This window comes from Gymnoscopelus braueri, assembly GCF_963280865.1.
Source record: "Gymnoscopelus braueri genome assembly, chromosome: 3".
Classification (NCBI taxonomy): domain Eukaryota; kingdom Metazoa; phylum Chordata; class Actinopteri; order Myctophiformes; family Myctophidae; genus Gymnoscopelus; species Gymnoscopelus braueri.
Genome location: NC_137612.1, coordinates 46,755,718 through 46,777,152, shown reverse-complemented (window position 1 = coordinate 46,777,152; position 21,435 = coordinate 46,755,718). Strand labels below are relative to the sequence as shown.

The following is a 21,435-nucleotide window of genomic DNA, read 5'->3' as shown; positions in this document are numbered from 1 at the left end:
TAGTAAAAGTGCGGATTTCAAAATTTACTTGAGTAAAAGTACAAAGTATTGGTATCAAAATGTACTTAAAGTACCAAAGGTAGAAAGTACTCATTATGCAGAAAGTCCCATCCATTTCACAAGTTTTCAACATGTATAACTATCTTTTGAAAATAGCAGATCTACAAGCTCACAAAGCATCACATTGTGAATCTGCGATACATTGTGAGCTTGTAGATCGGCTATTTTCAATTGGCCAGTGTTAATTTCGCTGACGAGTAGTTCCAAAAACAACACGTTAACTAAAGTGAGTACATGGTCAATGTCATAGTATACTATTGCATTTTTTAAATGGAAATGTCAATAATTGCCCTGTTCCTTGTACCCAGATGTGGTGCAGTGACTCCACCCCGTGGTTATAAACGGTACTGGCACTGGCCAATGTACTGAGAATGATATACTAACATTACAGACGCGTCCTCTATATTAAAACTGGCTTAAGGGACTAAGGGAGGACCGGCCGGGGGACCACGGCCACATTACTCAGACATGACTCAGACATAACCATAAACAAACCCATATGCCCATATACAGACAAGACCACGGCCATGTCACTAGACTATCTTTCAGCCGTAAAAAAAAGCCTGGCTACCGAGGCTACTCTGGCTCAGACAACCCTAGTATGCACCCATATATATAGGCATGTCACTATGACATAACCATAAACAAAGCTGATACGCCCATATATAGGCATGTCACTATGCCTCAAACATAACCATAAACAAACCCGATATGCACATATAGACATATATGGAGATCCGGTTGTCCAGAACCACAGATCCAACCGCTATGCACATATATGGGCATGCCAATATGGGCACAAAAGGGACACAGGTAGACAGACAGATACAGAGATCTCCATATATGGGCAAAAAGAGACAGAGACACAGACAGACGGGTACTCTGACACATGACTCAGACATATCAGTCGAGTCGAGGTGTGAGGGCTCCTATGTCATCAAACTTCCTTAAAGGACGACTTCACCACTTTTCAACATATCTTCATATAATGGTCCTCACTAATGCTCATGATAAAATGGTAAAAAAAAATTCTAATCAGTCTGTGTCTCAGGAGGGCTGTAGACAGTTCAGAAACCCGTCTACCAGTGACATCATCGATGGGGAATCCAAGCTAATAGAAACTGCAGGCTTTGTATTCCTGGAAAGTTGCAATGCAATAATAGATCCCATTGTTCTCGCCTTAATAAAAATCTGAATAAAATAATTGTAATCTTTTTGGAGAAAAAAAATCCTGCCTAACGATGATGTCACTGGTAGACGGGTTTCTGGACTGTCCACAGCCCTCCTATGAGACACAGACCAAGTAGAAAAAATGGTATCATTTTATCATGAGCATTAGTGAGGACCTATTATATGAAGATATGTTGAAAAGTGGTGAAGTCGTCCTTTAAGTAATTAATCAATTACTGGTCTCACTCTCACCCAATTACAAATTAGAGCCAAGTAATCCATAACCTACAGTTGCAGGCTCTATACCTTAACACGGCTTTTCTTCAGAAACATACAGGTATAAAATATTCATCTGGAACATTAGGCTATACTATACCTTACAAAAAGGCAGAAGCCAAATCATTACCTTTTTTTGTTAGTTTTTCAAAAAATGAGTCGTTCTTTTATTGAGAATCTTCATCTGGAATACATTTGTTCAGAACCGCAATTCTTTTTACATTGAATCAAAAGACATTATCTTACACTAACAGAATTCAAAGTGATTCAATGCATAACCTATATACAGAAACCCAAAAGTCTCAGGTTGTGAAAAAGTGACCAACGCAATTGTACTCAATGAACACAAATTAAAAAAATTAAACAGAATTAACCTCACTCGATCTTACGTGGGTAACAATAATGAACATGGCATAACAGTAAAAATCGCCAGTCCCTGGGTACGCCATGTAAATCAACTGTGAGGACTGCTGTACTGTACACGTTCACAAAATAAAGTAAACAATTTTAAGGTGGACCACATTGTGAGTCTTGCACCCCCCCACTTAAAGACCCTGTTGAGACAACAGGTTTAAATCAATGTCAAATGCAGGCAAAAAAATATATATTACCGACAGCAATTTTTTTTGGTTCATATATTCCCTTAGTTGGGAGGTTCAAGGACCAAAAAAAAAGGAGATACATTTTAGCAATAAAGGTATGGTAAGCATGAACAGATTCCTAGACACCAGTTAAGACGGTGAATATAATTTATGTTTACAAGGAGAACATCCAGTCCTCTTATGCATACTGTCTTGGGTTATTATGGAAGGTGTCCAGCAGGAGGTGGACTGCCATTGTCCAAGTCAAGTACGCCTGCATCCTGCAGAGCTCTCTTCTTCTCCCTCATCATTTCATACACATAGGAAACTTTCGAGGGAGTCTTCGGGTCCTCAATCGATCTCAAGTCAGTAGAAAAACTGATGACATATAAACAGAAGTTTGTCTATTTGTTTTTGAATAATAAAAAAGGAGGGAGGGAGCTACATGGATGATGCCATTTCAGCTGCCATTCCTGAGGGACGCAGAAGGAGAAACTCAAAGAATCATCCCATGAAATGGATGAAAAACGATATCTGGGTGGGTGGGACTTGGTTGGTGCTTGTCTGTGTTATACAAAGGTGGTGGGGGAAAAACTGTTGGCTTTTCTAGAAGAGCAGGGCTCCCATACTGCCTACTTCACTCTGTTCCTTGACAAAGATCTCAAAGTACTGGTAGATGATGGTGACGGCCAACAGGATACCAGTGCCAGAACCAATGGCTCCAAGGAAGTCGGCCATCACTGACAGACCACCAATACAGAGGCCACCGAAGGCAGCAGCAGTAGGAATGTACCTGGAGAACACAACAGAACAGAATTACTGGAACTGTACAAAAAACACATTTCACACAGGTCAAAGATTAAATAAAAAAATGCATCCCCAGGCACACTGAGCACCTATTTAAGATTATATGCACCCAAAAATTGCTGAATTCCATTTCTTTGTATTCTTATATTAAAATCTAGCATTTCAGCTTTATTTTTGATAGTGACAGAGAGACAGAGAGAGGGCATGACATGCAGAAAAGAGCCTCGAGTCAGATTTAATCCTGGGCGAGAAGCGGAAAAGAATATAGCTTTGTGTATGTGGTATGTACCATGTGACCCAATGCAAACGGTTCAATAATTATTCAAACATGCAACTAATTATTGCAAATGGGACAAATAGGCTGGAAAATTGTGTCTGAAACCCTATGCCAAAGCATACCATGTTATGTTATCGTATTTCTTAACTGTGACTCATTGTTTTCAAAAGACTCCAGAGTTCTGGATTAACTTGCCAGCTGTTTAGTCTGAGGTGGGAGATGTTTTGAGAATTACGAAAATATACACTAGATAAGATAAGGAAGCTGTTCTCAAGCTCATTGCTGAGCATAGTCGACACACATTTGCCACAGCTGATGGATATAAACAGCAAACCGTAATGGAGTACAAGTTGACATGTATTAACACTTGCTCATACAATAATCATGTATAACTGAGGTAATATGAGGCCTGCAATATAACACGTACCTGTTGAGTTCATGGACCATGGAGGTCTCTCTGTGACCCCTCATCACCATCTGCTGTTCCTTCAACTGTTTCGCCACCTGGAAGATTTTACAAAAACAACTCAATATACAAGACTCTTTGATGGTGAGCACAGAGTCTGTGTGTAAAGGGTTTCATTTCTGGAATGCCACGCAATAAGACTTACATCTTTAGCAGATGAGCCTGACACTTCAATCCAGGTCTTGGAGAAAAAGGCACAGGAACCCAGCATGAAAACAATGTAGATGCAGGCGTGGACTGGGTCATCCAGGACAGACCCAAAAGACTCCGGAGGAGAGAGGTAGTAGCATAGCCCAGCAACAGGGTAGGCACGAGCTGGACCCCCAGATGTTGCATCCTGTAAAAAAAACCAGAAACAGTCTTTAGGAGAAGATAATGCTATACAATTCTATGAACAATTGTGCCATCTCTATTGAGAATTTAGTGGATCTCAAAACAGTATCTTCACCTGTGCTACCTTATTTTTAGTTGATGTGATAAACTGCTATTTTACTGACTTGACACAAAGCTATGTAACAAACAAGGCACAAGACTGAGTGTGGACCCGTAGTAGGTCACAAGGGATTTGTTCGATAATCTCTTTTATTGTGGAACAAACTTAAGTTACAATTGTAAAACATATTAGCCTTTATTAGTTCTGGCAAGGAACTTTGAAAAATGAAGTTGTAGTCCATTCATTTGTTACAAAAAGGAAACATAAGGAAGGCCAGATCATAATTTGGGTGGTCAGTATATGCTTAGTACCCAAAACAAGTGAAGAGCCAGCCATTATAATATGGTTATAAACAATTAAACAACTCAGGCTATGAATTAGCAGAGGGAAGGAGCGCTGCTTGGCTGTCTGCAGTGAAGGTTATCTGGAAGGTTCTCTTTGCCTCTGTTCCATTAAAGTATTTCCAAAGAGAGAGAAGGCACTCTTCCATTATAGATTAAAAAGCCGTCATTACGTGGGCATATCCATGAAGGAGAGTTAAAGATTCTGGCATACACAGACTATACTAAAAAAAAAAAAGAGTGCTTGAAAAGGTCTGCAGTGTTTAATCGTCTGCTTTGCTATATACTTACAGACCACGTCCCCAGCAGGTTGACCAAGAAATTGCCACTGAACCGCGTGGAGAGCATCTGGGAGATGACGTAGAGGTTGGACACCAGGGCAGACTGCAGGATGATGGGAATGTTGGAGGTGTAGAAGAGCTTGATGGGATATGTGTTGTACTGACCACGGTAGCGTGCTGACTTGATGGGCAGATCCACCCTGAAGCCCTATAGAAAAAGAAGTGGAAGAATGCTGTTAATTCCGTTTATAAGCCATTGATAGCAGCACACACAGAGGGATATTCTCTTATTACCAACTCCTACGGGCACTCACCTGGAAGTATATGACCACACCAAAGACAAAGACTGTGGCAATGAGGTTCATGAGGTTGGGCAAGTTCTGTCTGTAGAAGGCCTCTCTCAGAGCACGCACTTTGTCCGTTCGTGTTGCTATCAAGTGGAAGAGAGCGATGATGGCTCCCTCAAACTCAGTGCCTAGAAGTCAGTAAAAGAAAAGTTAAGTCAAGACGTATTCCTGGAGGTAGCAGAGGAGCAGTGCAGTGTGCTTGTTTTTTTTATATTTTCTTATTGGAGAAAGTAACTTCCAGTTATCAGTGCACATAATAGTAGTGGCGAAGTCAAAGTTTGCTACAACAACTATGACCAACAGACCACTTTCTATGCTCTTACCTCGGCCAGTGTTGACAGTGGTGGGACTGAAGGCTTTCCATACAATGGTCTCACAGATATTGGTAGCGATGAACAGGGAAATACCAGAACCAAGACCATAGCCCTTTTGAAGCAGCTCATCCAGAAGTAGGACAATCAGCCCGGCCACAAACAGCTGGAGAACACAACATATAACAATATGATATTAGTCTATTATTACATATATATATTTGTCCTAAATAATTATAAAAAAATAATAACTGGATCCCTCGATGAGTACTTTTCTCTCAAAGAAACTCCCTGCTGACCCAAATGACTGACCCAGTCTCTTATTCAAGATCCAATCACACACTCTGGGCTAAGTCAGAGAACATAACTGCTGTCACGAAGACAAATATGTGTCTGCCATTCTTACCTGAATGATGATGATGAGACAGATGCCAGCTCCCATCTCTGAGGGGTCTCCATACATGCCTGTCATCACATATACGATGGCCTGGCCAATGGTAATGATCATACCGAATACTAAAAAATAAAATAAAATAAAAAAATCAGTGGTTGGTTAGACATCTTGATTCATGTTACACACTGACAAATTACAACCCGATGATAACGGACGTACATTTCTGTGCTCCATTGAAGAGGGCTCTGTCCTTGGGCGTGTCTCCCACTTCTATGATCTTAGCTCCAGCAAGCAGCTGCATGATGAGGCCTGATGTGACAATGGGTGAGATACCCAACTCCATCAGAGTACCTGTTGAGAAAGTAAGAGTTAGAAACTCCCAACCATGCTAAGGACAGTACTTTCATTATTTTTTTGGTACAATCGCTGCATAAATACCTCTGTTGGAGGCCAGAATGACTCTCATCCAATAGAAAGGATCTGCAGAATCTGAAGACATGATGCCAAACAGTGGGATCTAGGGGAAGAAAAGTTTCCACAAAATAAGCAAGGTGTGATTTTTAACCCATTAAGACCTGAGACAGATTCTACACATGTCTTCTAAATCCTAACGAAAAACGTATATCAGTGGTGCTCAAACTTATTCATGTCAAGGACCCCCAAAATTTGATGTATTTGGCCGCCGACCCCATCACAAAATATTTTGATCCAGAGACCTCCAGAAGCAAAGATTTGAGTTAAAAATGTTCACTTTAAAATACATTTTACTTTTTTAATTTATTGCAGATCTACAAGCTTGCAGCACGGCACAAAGTGATGCGCTGTGAGCTTGTATATCTGCTATTTTTGAATAGCCAAAGTATAAAATAATGGTTAAAGTGGTTGAAATCTAAAATGACACAAATGCTTTACCGGTCTTAATGGGTTACGGCAACATACGCTCAAGTTAACTGGTGCCACAAAACTAAGTAGTAAGAACACTTAAAGTGATAATGAAATGGGCATCCAAGTCCATAATTGTGTCTATTTGCATTTTGATGATGCTAAAAATGTAGATTATCCCCTGGGTATTCATCATCATTGTCCGAAGTTGGTTACTGAGGACAACCCATGAATGCCCAAGCTATATATTCATCACATACCATATTTAGTCACAGAGTTGGAGAAAATAACATTCGAAAAGTCACTTGTGGTGACAGTTCAGCAGCAAACAGCATGTATTATAGCGTGTACATAAGCCCCATCAGATAACCTCCCTGTCCTTTTATCAACACCCCCCTCCCCTCATTGACTAGGTTGTCAGTTAACCAGTTGTTTCCTAATTTGTATTGCAACAACATTTTAGCCATTTACTGACTAGCTAAAATTTCATGTATAGTCTTTACACAACTAAGTTCCCTGCAACAGAGCTTGGAGATGACTAAACAAGGACATGTTTTGCATTAATACATAATTGTATTAGTAACATTTACCTGGCAGCACACAAGGAAGATGAAGAGTGTAATGGCGGTCCATAGCACCTTCTCTCGGAACTGGATCTGTTGTTCAATCACATTATTACATATTTATTACAGATAACAATAACAACATGCAACTGGAGCAAAGAGGAACCATTTGGAATTCAAAGCTCGTTTAAACTATATGTTTAAAGGAAATAAATGTGAACTAACCTTTCTTTCGGGCTTCTGTATCTCAGGCAATACAGCACAGAACGGCTTTATCACCTCCAAGAATTTAACTGAAAACAAATGATGGAACGTACAATTTACAATTTAAACATTTAGCAGACGCTCTTAATCCAGAGTGATTTACAGGAAGGACAACACAAGGTAATACATAACATGCATGGGAATAGTAATCTAGGATCATATGTAAACCAAGAACCTATCATCAGTCTAACAGTAGAATATCCACACAAAAACAACAATAATCTGTACATTGAAACTATACAAATTATAGGATGCCAGGTCAACAATGACCTGGCATCTGTCCACATAACATGCTATCTAAATTACATTTTAGCCTTTGCATAACGTAATTAGAAGATGGTCCATTGACGGTGGGACGTGGCACTGATTGACTGGCCAACTCAAGTCAAGTTAACAGCAATTAAAACATACACGATCAAAGGGCATCTTGCATGCCAGGAATAACAGTGGACAACATGTACATTTCTGTAGTATTTCCACTACCAATAGCCTTGGATCAAGGCTTGATCAAGTCTTGATCTAGGATAGGTTAAATCACGGCTCGATCAAGTCTTGATCTAGCCTTAGATCAAGACTATCATAGATGTATTTTTTTAAATCAATGTTTACATTTTTACATCTACGATAATACGAATGTAAAAGTCAGACTCGATCAAATACATCTATATGATGGTCTTGAACCAAGGCTACTGTTGATCCAAGGAAAACAGGGCACTGTAACACTTGGATTGTTATGCGTCGTCATCACTGGGCTGTATTTGAATGAGTTGCTACAATAGCTACTTAGCTAGCTTAAGAAGCCAACAACAGTCATCAGTGAGCCCCTTTAAACTGGGTCCCACAGCAAGTAAAACATCCAGACATTCACTGTTTTTGACTCACATTTATTTTTAGCTAATAGCAACTAAACTGGCTAACAATCCTAAACTAGACGGAGGTTCACGCCGAGCAACCAGTGTTGCCACGTCTGCTTATTATACGCGACTTTGGGCTTGTTTTTCTGTAAAGTTGCTTGTTAATATTGGTGGTTGCTTTCTTTTGGTGCTTGTTTTTAAAGTGTAGTTATTTTGTATATTATATTTTAATTATTGAATAAACAGTCCTCAAACATTTGCATGTCAAGGATGCCCCACAATAATGTATTTCTCCACAGACCCCCCCCCATAAATTCTTATCCCAAAATACATTCCAAATGATATTTCGCTTTTTCTTTTCAAGATGTTTTTGAAGATCTACAAGCTCACAACACGTCGCGAATGCGACGCGTTGTGAGCTTGCAGATCGGCTATTTTCAAATAGTCAATGTACTGTTTAAACTAAAGTGTTTAAAGTGCTCGGCCTAGTTGCTTCTTTGGTCGTTGTTTTCGTAGACCCGGCGGCTTATTTCTCTCACAAATTCTGGCAACAGTGCAAGCAACGTTTCTAGCTAGCTGGTTAAGTTAGCTGCAATAAATAACTCAATAGTAGTGTTTTGAATTAACTTAGCAACGATCAGAATATAATATTCATAGCTTGTCGAATACTCACTCCCCATGATGTCTCAGATGTAATAACCCTGTGTGGGTTCCTTTGCTGGAAAGAAGAACAGATTTATTGAGCCACCGGCGAAAGAACACTTCTTCACTACTGTTGCCGCCCCAGTGGCTCCTCTCCTCTCTATACTACTGTGTCTGACTGACTGTCTGCCACACTGGGCTACTGGAAGGACCACACTAACATCCCATAGCTCAGCGGGACGGCTGGGCGTGATGTGAGCGAATGTGAAACACCCAGGAAACACCCCCTCATACCATATCATATCTATATCATATATCTTTTTTTTTTTTTTTTTAAACTGTTTATATGATGTTCTGCATAGTAGTGTATATCTGTCTGTCATTTAATATCACTATGAATTGAGTAAAAAAAAATGACCCCAATTGATTTAGTTGACCTTGTATTTGAACTGTACTTTCATGTGCTTTTTTTCTGCAAACTTCTAAATAAAGTATTCAATCAATCAATATTTGTCCAGTGGTGGAAAAAGTACTCACATTCACATTTGCATTTTGATGATGCCAAAAATGTGGATTATCCCCACATTTCGGGGGCCGTGATTTTTCCATTACTTTTTTCATTTTTTAAATATATTTATCAATGTTTATTTTATTTGAAAGTGAAATATCCCTTTAACTTTAACCCAGGATATACACATATAAGCGTAGTGAAACACTTATTTCCAATGTGGTCCTGACTATCTCAACAAAATATACAGGCTAAAATACAACCAAACCAGCGGTTTCCTAGCAACCAGCTGGTTGTTAAGCAACTATTTAGCCAACCACAGCGCAGCCACCCCTTGAACCCTTCGCGCTATGGGATCCACATTGTGGGGACGGAGGGAGGAGCTCTGTAGAGACACGTCGCCTCTACACAGTTTTCCTCCGTGGTGAAAAGCTTGATGACGCGCTCTCTTCGCAGATGAGTAGGGAACGCCTAACCTCGCGTCACCAGTCTTTCCACCTCGGGAAACTAAGGTGACGCGAGGTTAGGACTTAGGAGGTGGAGGTTATAGGTGACGTTGCTTTAAGGACTTCCTTTTCCTTTTCTTTTAACCCTTGTATAGACCAATTATTTGTTTACCAACATTGAGACTGGAAGCACAGGTGATTGATTGATTGATTGAATATTTTATTAGGCAAAAAATGTAAAACAGCACAGTTACATTTAAAATACTTTGTCTAACAGGTCCGTTCATAAAAGTCCTTGCGGACTTGTTTCCAATGAGGGCCTTGGTATTCAATTCATAGGCATATATAGTGGCACCACAGTTCAAATATCATTAAAAAAAAAAACAGCAAAAAAAATAACACTATGTACAACAAAAAAAAGGGGAAAAAAAATATGTACAAGAACAGGGGGGGGGGTCTGCTGTCTAACGGGAAAATGGTACTACCTCCTCTTTTGGCCTCCTGAAAGGTGATTTTTTAAGGCTCTTTTAAATGAGCCCAGCTAACTGCATTTTTTGAGGGATGGAGTTAGACTATTCCAATCCTGGGTGGCAGTGCTGTAGAAGGAGAATTTGCCCATGTTTGTTTTATGGGTGGGTGGTACCAAATTGTTGTTAACGCTCCCTCTGGTATTGTGACTGTGGGTGTCGCTAACCCTTTGGAGGTATTTACTCAGATATGCGGGAATAGGGGGCATATCGGGCAAATTTGCATTTACAATTTTGAAGGCCAGTCCCATTTTTAGTTGTTTAACCCTGTCTTCCACCCTGAGCCAGCCTAGGCTGGCAAAATGGGTGGGAGAAAGGTGGGTCATGGGCCCCAATCCGAGGAGTAGCCGAATCAGTTTGTTTTGGGAGGTTTGAAGCTTAGTCTTCAGTGACACTGAGGTGTTGGAGTACCAGGAGGTGCAAGCATAGTCAAAAAGTGGTTGAATCAGGGCCCCAGAGAGGGTCCTGAGGGCCTGAGGGTTAACAAAAGAGGAAACTCTGCCCATAAATTTGGTTCTCTGGTTTACTCTTTTGACCACCTTTGTAGCCATGCTTTCACCTGTCAGGTATTTGTCAAGGACACAACCCAAATAGGTAATCTCTTCTTTGCTAGAGATAATTGTGTCATCGACTTTGACCTTGAAATCATTTACATCCATCTGTCTGAGGGAATGTTTGGTCCCAAAGAGAATGGATTCAGTTTTCCCAGGGTGTAGTGACAGTTTGTTATCGGTAAGCCAAGTACGGATTTTTGAGAGTTCGGAGCTGAGTGCTTCCTCAACTTGCAACTTGTCCTCTCCTTTTTTCATGCAATCAATTCCCAACCTATTGTTTCGGGGTGCGCTGGTTTCAGTTCATTCAACCTCCTCTTGTGTGTTGGCTTTGGCTAGTGAGGCGCGTCTAGTAGCGAGACCTGACAGAATGGGTTTCATTTGGTGCCGGCCTGCGCGCGCATACTGGTTCTTATCAGTGCGACGTCGTCTGTTAAGGGGTCTATTGTGTTAGAAACCTGCTGACACCTTTGGTGTTAGCGGGTCAGATTTGATCCGTGATTTAAATCAGCACAATATATCCCAAAATAATAACAATTTTCATTTCTCCCTCCCGACACACATCATAGCTGACTTGTTAAGCATTAATATCTATGTAAACACAATTTCAAATATTATTTTGGGTTAGGGTAAAGGGTTTCATCTTTCAATTAGCTTGTTTTCAATTATAAAAACGTTCAAATTCACACATTACATTTCCTACAATGAAGACAATGGATAATGATGTTATCTGGCTATAATAGACTAATATTAGAACACACTTCCAAAAATAAATTACTCGTTTTGGTTTTTTTACTTTGTGACATCTGCTGTGTTACGGGTCAAAATCATAGACTGTAAAAATGAATGGACAGCGTTACGCCCATAGACTCTACAGACCGTAAATGAAGCCTATTTTTCAGCAATTTCAAATCCGCCATCTTTCTATATCGTGTCATAAAACGGAAATGAATGCTATTGGTTGTGTAGCTTGTCAATCAAAGCATCACAAGGTAGCCACGCCCCAGCATACCCCACTTTATCATCAATTTGAAAATAAATGGGATCATAATTTACCAAAATGCATATCATGGTGATTGAAAGAAGACTTTAAACTATAGCAACTGGAAGCATATAGTATTTATGACAATGTTTATTACCTATTCAGATGGGGTAGACATGCGCAGATTTACTGTAGGCACAGGCTCAGGCCCTAACTGAGTGAAGCTGGGCCTTACTTCAGCCATGGGCAGATGTTTGTGTATTTGATATAAAGGCTATCCCCCTCCACTCAAGGCCGACAGACAGCCTGCCTGCATATTGCCTCCAACGGCTGTATGGTGGGTGTCATGAGTCTTTTGTGAGTGTCAATGTATATTCTGAGCTTCTTTTGTGATTAGGTGTGACAGTGTCTGTCCGTCTCCCCATTCATAAACACAAACTCGCTTTGCGACATCATGACACACACAGTATTTTTCTGCCTACACATACGTCATGTCCTAGTAGATAGGGGATCAACATCACGTGATTCTGTTGTTTGGCCCGGCAAAAACCTGGATGTGTGTCTCAAACAAGGGGCCAGCCTGACATATTTACAATGAGGCCAATACGGAAGAGAGACAGTTCATATAAATGGCCAGTAGGTGGCTGCAGGTGTCAGAAAGAATATTCTCTCATTGTAAGCGGATGGGTTTTGACGAACTTTAGAATAGATTTTCTCACCTTAATAAAAATTGTCATAAATACTATATGCTTCCAGTCGCTAGTTTAAAGTCTCCTTTCAATCATCATGATATGCGTTTTGCTAAATTATGGTCCCATTTATTCTAAAATTGACGATAAAGTAGGCTATGCTCCAGGAGGGGCGGGATGATTTGATTGACAACCTACACAACCAATAGCATTCATTGCCCGCCCCCGCTCTTGATTGACAAGCTACCCAACCAATAGCATTCTTTGGGGATTGTTTTCCGGTTCCCTGGTCACATGTCTGGTCTCAAGCAATTGAGCATCGCAGTTCCCGCCCACTTCCTGGTGCCGGAAGGAAAAACTCAATGCATTTTTCCCATTGACATTTCCAAAAATATTTATATCAATTAATTTAAGCCTAGAATCAAGCCATCCAGGGTCCTGGTGAATCATGACCATAAAACGTTTTTTTCTGTGATTTATTTTATTTTATATTTAATTATATGATATATTATATTTAATAAATACCCTTTGTTTTGCCGTTTTCAAAAAAAAATAATCACAGAATCAAACGTTTTATGGTCATGATTCACCAGGACCCTGGATGGCTTGATTCTAGGCTTAAATTAATTGATATAAATATTTTTGGAAATGTCAATGGGAAAAATGCATTGAGTATTTTGCGGTGGAACCCGGAAGGGGCGGGAACTGCGATGCTCTATAGCGTTTGAGTTCCGGCGTGCCCAATGGTATATGAAAGATGGCGGATTGCACGTTCCCTGAACAATCGGCTTTGTTTACGGTCTGTAGAAACCAATCAGTGACGTCACGTTCCCTTCATCCATTTCTTTTTACGGTCTATGGTCTCAAAGAATATGATTATTGGCAGAATCGCGGAAAGTTTCGAATATTTTGCGATCCCGTTTTCATTTTTCACAAGATCAGTGATTGTTGCAATGACCTGCACCACAATACTTCACCATATGTTGCGCTATGACGAAATAAACCGACTAAATGTAACAACGTGTGAGTTCCATAATGCAATTCCAAATGGTTAAAGCTGTGTTGTTTCACCCGATGAAAGAATGACGGATTCGGCAACGCCCTGAAATACCTGTATGTGTGTCTCAAAGAATAAACAGCACACAACAACAAGGTCCCTCATTGTTGATTTTTGATTCTTCTTTGGTTCTGACACAGCAATGCCGCTGCTAAAAAAAACTGCTCTGCTGGTGGAAGGACAACGCACCACCACCGACCACCCGCACGGCACAGTCCCACATTGGGGGAGATAGAAGAGGCACCCGTTGTTGCTTCATAATTCCATGGAATTATGATAGCGTCGGCCTTTTTCCTACCTGGATCTGACACTTTTGGCATGAAAGAACTTTTAAAGGGTCCATCCATGTGATTTGTATGGGATTGTAATCGCTGAAATTTAACAACACGCTTGGTTCATCGATAACATCAAATAGAGAAGAGAGAGAGATCAGGAATGAACAGGAATGAGACTTTTCTCCGCAACAAATAGAATACAGAAATGAAGCGCCTGAGAATGAGATCACCTTGTCGCTCACTCGCTTGAACTTGATACTTTTCTCATTTGAACTAGACACTATTTGGATTACGATGACATTATCAGGAGTTAAAACTTGTTGTATTAGCCTGTTATTGTTTTAATGGGGGTGTTTGTCTTACGTTGCACTGTGTAATTTGTATTGCCTGTTATGTTCATTGATCTCATAAGTAGGGTGACCAATGACCATATATTCATCGCAAAGCCTATTGTAATATCTAAGCTAAAAGGTGTAAAAACATAAATAAATACGTGTATTATTTACATTTATTGAAATATGAGCACATACGTCTGGACGTTTGTTCTGGATCGTCTGCCTTGCATTCCCTGTGCATTTGTGGAGTGCTGGATCACTGAAAAAAACCTATTGTGCAACCTGATATATATGACTGTGTCATTTCTTGTTTTATAGAGACCATCAGAATGAACCAAAATGGTGATAATTTTAGCGAATCTACAAGCTCACAATGCGTCGCAATGCGACGCATTGTGAGCTTGTAGATCTGCTATTTTCAAAAGATTTTTATATATTTGAAAACTTGTGAAATGGGACCGTCATTCTGCATAATGAGTAGCCTACTTTCTACTTTTGGCGCTCAAGTACATTTTGATACCAATACTTTTTTACTTTAATACTCAAGCAAATTTAGACAACACTGTTGTCTAAATGGTCTAAAAATCTTTTGAAATATCCGATCTACAAGCTCACAATGCGTTGTGAGCGATGCATTGTGAGCTTGTAGATCTGCTATTTTCAAAAGATTTGTATACATTTGTAAACTTGTGAAATGGGACCGTCATTCTGCATAATGAGTAGCCTACTTTCTACTATTGGTGCTTAATACATTTTGGTACCAATACTTTTGTACTTTTACTCAAGCAAATTTAGACAACAGAGCAGAGTATTAACAGAATACTTTCTACATTGCAGTATTGAAAAATGTGAGAACGTTTCCCCCCCACTGTTCAAGATGTCCTAGTCTGGCCAACAGATGTCGCTATCTGTCCACACGCGATGAGATCCTCACCTCCAACAGAGGGCAGCAGTAGGTAGTAGGCTATGATCGAGGCTGACCTAACATTTCACTGGCCTTGAAATGATGTCAACTCGTGATTTATGCACACTTGCATTTAGGTCTATTCATTTAAAGACACTTTAAAAAATAGCCTTAATTGCTTTTCTCCAGCTGTTGAAAGCTGACTCTAACAGTTGTGTGTACGGTTTTATGAGCAAAATTTGACATGCATCCTCTATCAGCTTCTTGATGTCCAAATCTGTCCTAAAATGTGGCCCTCCAATTGGTACCTGCAAAGACAAGGCATGGGTTGAGGAAAGTGAAGGTGGGGTGGGGTGTAAAGAGAGATGTTAAAACAAGCAGGTGTCGGTGGCTTTGTCACAGTGATGGAATGATGAATGAGCTGCCGTTGAAAGAGTCACAAGACCACCATGAGACTGAGCAGCGTGAGAGTCACTCTGTTCTGCTGTCTCACCCAGACTGCTGCTGCCTCTCTGCAGTGGTGTAAAGTAACTAAGTACATTTACTCAAGTACTGTACTTGAGTACCCTTTTGAGGAATTTTTACTTTACTGGAGCATTTCAAATTTTCAGTACTTTTACTTTTACTCCACTACCTTTTAGAGGCAAATATTGTACTTTTACTCCACTATAATTATTTTAAAAACTTTTGTTACTAGTTACTTTGTAGATTTTGATTATTATTACTAAACATACATTAACCACTTCCGCCCCAATATATATTTCGGCCATTTGAAAATAGCAGATCTACAAGCTCACAATGCGACACGATGCGACGCATTGTAAGCTTGTAGATCGGCTATTTTCAAAAGATTTGTATACGTTATGAACTTCTGAAATGGGACATTCTGTACAACGAGTACTTTTACTTTTGGTACTTTAAGTACATTTTGATGCCAATACTTTTGTACTTTTACTCAAATACATTTTGATTACTGGACTTTTACTTGTAACAGAGTATTTCTGCACTGCAGTATTGATACTTTTACTTAAGTAAAAGATGCGAGTACTTTTTCCACCACCACTGCCTCTCTGTAGAAACCATAATGAATCCAACCACACCTTATGTGACCCCGGTCCCGATCCCCCACCAGCACCATTTAATTAAATCCCTCTTACATAATAGCCTACGCTGTCTCAATATTTCACTCTCTGCCTCTCTACCCACGTCATACAGGTGACTGGTCATTACAGTTCCTGGCACTGCAATCAATTTTCTTCTCATCCTCTAGCTAATCAGATCTCATGAGCAGCTGCACTGATAGTGACATGGCAAATTCATATTCCCAACTCGTGCTGCTATTGATGGATGCCGAGTGATTTTTTTGATTGAATACTTTATTAGTCATAAATGTAAACAGCACGAAGTACACAGTCAGACATTTAGGCTAAAAGGATAATCAGTACATTCAGAATTAGCTGTGTAAAAACAATGACTGAATGGTTACCAACATTTACACTGCTATGATTTGAAAATAATGCTGATCTGTCTCTGAGTGAGTAGCTCTTTTATGAGGTCTCTGGACCCTGTATACCATATACTATACTATGTGTGTGTGTGTGTGTGTGTGTGTGTGTGTGTGTGTGTGTGTGTGTGTGTGTGTGTGTGTGTGTGTGTGTGTGTGTGTGTGTGTGTGTACAGCTATTTAGAGATTTTATATTTTATTGTGGTAAAACCACAGGGGTCATGGTCAGGTTTCTGCTCTACATTCGAATCATCTGGCAGATGAGAAGAACACTGTGTCCTCGACCCCATGTCCCAGGTTACATAAACATCTTACAGATCAAAGAGAGCCCCCCCTCCCCCCACATCATCCTTCCCACTCATCATTAGAGCCTTGATCAAGAACAGCTTGCTTCTCTGTCTCTGTGCATGATTCAGCAAACATGATATTAAATCATAAGAACATTAGCGATAAAGACTGTTGATGAATATGGCCAAAATTACCCTGATGTGTTCACCATCATTTTGTCATGTTATATCTAAATCAACAAGCATGTGCAACCAACCCGGGGAACATAGGTATGACCCCGTTCACATGACGCTCGTCTGTCAATATGACAGTCATGTTTCAGGGCTAGTGCAACCAATGCTTTTAACATTGTGCAAATAGCACATGGAGAAAGTGAAAGGGGTAAACAGATATCTCCGTCATGCAGGGCAACTTGTACATGTACAAATACAATTAATTTCTGAAGCAGGTGGTTACATTTTGCATAGTTTTTGTAATTTAGGCCTGGTTATTAGTTCCCTTTTCTTTCAATCCTGTTTTCTAAATCTGTGCATCCCACACAAAACACATTCCAGGAGGTGTTTAAGTATTGTTTGTGTGTGTGTGTGTGTGCGTGTGTGTGTGCGTGTGCGTGTGCATGCGCGCGTGTGTGTGTGTGTGCGTGTGTGCGTGCGCGTGTGTGTGTGTGTGTGTGTGTGTGCGTGTGTGTGTGTGTGTGTGTGTGTGTGTGTGCCTGTGTGCGTGCGCGTGCGTGCGTGTGTCTGTGTGTGTTTGAATATAATGAAACTAGTTCAGTAGTTGTACTGTATGTCTCAATTATAAAATATATGTGTAACAAAATGATACAGAACAGGGAAACAGGATGACCCCAAATTCAATTATGTATCGAGCATGTCAGATCTATAATCGTATAACTAATTTCTATTGAAATGTAAAACCAGTCCCACGTCATGAATTTATAGCGTATGATTATGGATGGTGGTAGTGTGGTAACATCAGGGTCAGAATAATGCGTGTTGATGAGGTGAGTGCCCTTTTTTGGCTTGTGCCCCTGTCCCCCAAAATGTCCCGGAACGCAATGGCCCCAATTCACAAAGAGGGTCGTAAATCGCTTAGTGAATCGGGGCCATGTTCCTAAATACAACCTGCCCTGAGATTGATTGCCGTTAGGTTTACAAGAACACACCCATGACTAAGCACTTGATGTGTACCGCCACTGCTGGAAAATGTAACAAAACGTTGAGGTTTAATTTATCACAATTATCATAATTATTTAGCACCTCCACTGTGTGGTGATCTAATGAATGCAAACACGTTTAAATCAGCTGGGAGTCAGAGCTAGAATGCTGTCTGACTGACAAGCCACAGCAAAGTCACAACTCATCTAGCCTCGGAAACCCATGCCTTTTTTTTTGTTACAACTCATCTGACTGTCAACAGGCTTAATCCAGATTATACCAGTTTGCTAGACAACGCACTCATGTCTCTCTCTTCCTCTCCTGTCTGGGTTATTTAAAGCACTGATACTTAGACGTATCAAGTTGCAATGGCAGGGTGATAGGAGCATTATGCTCTAATGTTGACACAGTATATTTATTTTTGTATCATGTTATTTAACCAGGAACCGATGATTGACTGCAGCTCACATACACACAAGACCCTCAAACACAGACATGTCACAGTGGATATTATATACTGAAAGTACAATGTCCAATAATACTGGTGTTCATCTGATTTTATTTGGTCCACTCCTGAGACTCCTGACTTGTCATGACCAAAACTTTTTAACTGTGGGTTTCACATACACCTCTTTTAGATTTGTTTCATTGCTTTCCTTAACTTTTAAGTGTGATGCATGGTTCAAGGATCCCCCCAGACCTCACTTTGAGAGCTAGTGATCTAGATTACATGCCCCGTAAATCACAGCATCCTCATCAAAACTAAACAAATAAACAAAAACAAAAATACAAACAGAAGAGATTGTTAAAGAATATTCCGAATACCTAATTTTATGGGAACCTTTTTGTTCTGTTTTTAGTTTTTCTGCAGTTGTATTGTATACATTATACACTGTGTGTGTGTACTTTAAAAATAGCTCATTAAACCCATAACTCAGACAGTTTGTGATATGACTTTTGACCCCAGCATTCAGAGAGAGCCACAGGACTGAGAACACTGCCGTCAGCACTTATGTCTGACTCTGACCTTCTGTTTTATGCAACCAAAGTTCCCACAGTCACTGCCATTAGATTAGGGTCAGCTTGTCAAGTCAATTCTCCCTTCCCCTCTAATTCTGGCTCGCTCTCTCATTCAACTCATGGCACTTTTCCACTGTATGGTGGTGCCGGCTCAACTCGACCAACTCTCATCAATGAGATACGTACAAACACACGTGCTTGCGCACGCACACGCACGCACACGGATACACACCAACCTCTGAAACCTAGCAGATTATGAATTATGGCTGTTGCGTAGGAAGTCTAAAGCAATAAACCATTAGTGATGATATTGTTGCTCTAATCACAAGCCAACAATGTGTTGGCAAAAAAAGTGATAACGTTGTGTCCTGATATCATAATGTGCCAGTGCCAGAAACCAAAGTGCAGAATGTTCATGTTTATAACCTACAATCTCCTAATGACTGTGACTTGAGACTGTGACTGCTCAGTGACTCCTCTCTTCAAGGTTTGCGAGTGGTTTAGAATGATGTGAGGCTGCTGAGTGAAGTTCCTCTTGATACAGGGATTGTATAATAGTCCATGACGCTCAAATGGCACAGCTTGTAGTCTCCAACACAGTGAAGATATTTTTTTATCAGCAATCATTCATATCGATACAGATTCTGCTACCGTTAACCTCTTAAACCAGTGTTTCCCAACCCTTTTCCTTGGAGCCCCCACTTCTTACATCCGAAAAAACCTGAGACCCCACCACACGTGTGTGCACGTTGTTTTTCAGATATGTTAATCACTTAAGCCCCATGACTTGTATGACGAGCAGCGAAAATAGCTGATCTACAAGTTCACAATGTGACGCGATGTGTTGAGCTTGTAGATCGGCTACGAGCTTGTAAATCGGCTATTTTGTTACCTTTGAAACTTTTTTTAAATACATTGTTTCTATATGACAAGTTGGACTGATATAACATTAGGAACAGTGGATGAAAGAAGAAAGTTATGACTGTGTGCAACTATTTTGGACTACCAGGCATCCAAAAAAAAGTGGATCAGTGACAATAGCCAATCTACAAGCTTGTAATGTGTAAAATCTTTACATTAATTAACTGACCATATTCACACGGTGGCCATTTTAAAAGGGCTGAAAAAGAACACCCCCACTATGCCTATAATGACATGCCCAAAATAGAGACACCAGGTTGAAAGTGGTTAAAAGACTTGGTTAAAGGACTCATACTGTGTCTCTCTCTCTCTCTCTCTCTCTCTCTCTCTCTCTCTCTCTCTCTCTCTCTCTCTCTCTCTCTCTCTCTCTCTCACTCACCCACTCACTCACTCACTCACTCACTCACTCACTCACTCATCCACTCACTCTCCCCCAATGAAAGAGAGATAGAAAGTGAGAGAATTATGTCTTCAAAGGAGTGTCATGTCCATAGCAGATAAAAGAACAAGATCAGGTCAATAGCTGGCAGCAGTGAATGACGTCACACCAGACCAGATCCTTTGTACCTTGGAGACACACTCCAACTCATCATGTATGATGCCTTTCCGGCTCTGCACATACACACCAACCTGCTTTCATCTCACCAGCCCTTATATTCATGCCATTTGGGGCAATATTATTACTGTTCTCAGCACATTTTGCACTAATATGATTTGTTCATTAGTTTGTGTTTAAGCATTTAAACCTGTGAGCAGCACCATGCCAATATGTTTTGTTAGAGCTTGGCAAACAAGCCTCATTAATACAGGGGAAACAAAATTCTAGTGTGCGTGCGTGCGTGCGTGCGTGCGTGTGCATGCATTTGCAGATGAGCTGGGATATACTGCACAGATATTCTTAGATCTGAAAAGTGGAAATGATGATCCCTCACAGCTTGTGCTTCATGTTGATATCCCTCGCCATATACAATTAATCTCCAAGTGCAAATCTACCATCTGTTGATAATACAGCCCATCGCCACCCAAGCCACCATCCACCCAGGACATTAAGCAAAGATCTTATCTTATCTTATGGGTATTAGGGGTGGGTATTTGGACCTTTTAACCGACCGGGGTTAACCGTCTATGACGTCATATCAATAAATAAAGTTGCAGTCCTATTTGTGGGCAGTTCAAATAGAGCCTAAAGCATGTATTGTAGCATACATCATTCTTTACGGCTGTTTTCCTCTCTTCAAATGTTTTTTTTATTTTTAGGTATTGTAAAATATTGTATGAGGAACAATTATAGATTATATTTAGGTGATTTATTCCATTAGTAT

General features: G+C 40.3%; 1 protein-coding gene across 1 annotated transcript; it reads right to left on the bottom strand.

Moving 5' to 3' along the window:
* Nucleotides 1-1,668: 1,668 nt before the first annotated feature.
* sec61a1a (SEC61 translocon subunit alpha 1a) lies at nt 1,669-9,127 on the bottom strand. The gene is made up of 12 exons (XM_080423984.1): nt 8,981-9,127; nt 7,415-7,482; nt 7,217-7,282; nt 6,183-6,261; nt 5,964-6,095; nt 5,757-5,866; nt 5,363-5,516; nt 5,007-5,167; nt 4,703-4,900; nt 3,783-3,974; nt 3,599-3,675; nt 1,669-2,880 (listed from the first exon to the last, which is right to left on the bottom strand). Exons 1-12 carry the CDS (start codon nt 8,985-8,987, stop codon nt 2,694-2,696), a joined length of 1,431 nt encoding a protein of 476 aa, XP_080280110.1. The 5' UTR covers nt 8,988-9,127; the 3' UTR covers nt 1,669-2,693.
* Between the last annotated feature and the right edge of the window lie 12,308 nt (nt 9,128-21,435).

Bases quoted from the DNA above. Each gene is read 5' to 3' on its own strand.
- sec61a1a (XM_080423984.1), bottom strand. The intron at 5,168-5,362 runs GTAAGAGCATAG...ACTGACTTCTAG, and splicing joins CACTGTCAACACTGGCCGAG to GCACTGAGTTTGAGGGAGCC. The intron at 4,901-5,006 runs GTGAGTGCCCGT...CTTTTTCTATAG, and splicing joins GTGTGGTCATATACTTCCAG to GGCTTCAGGGTGGATCTGCC.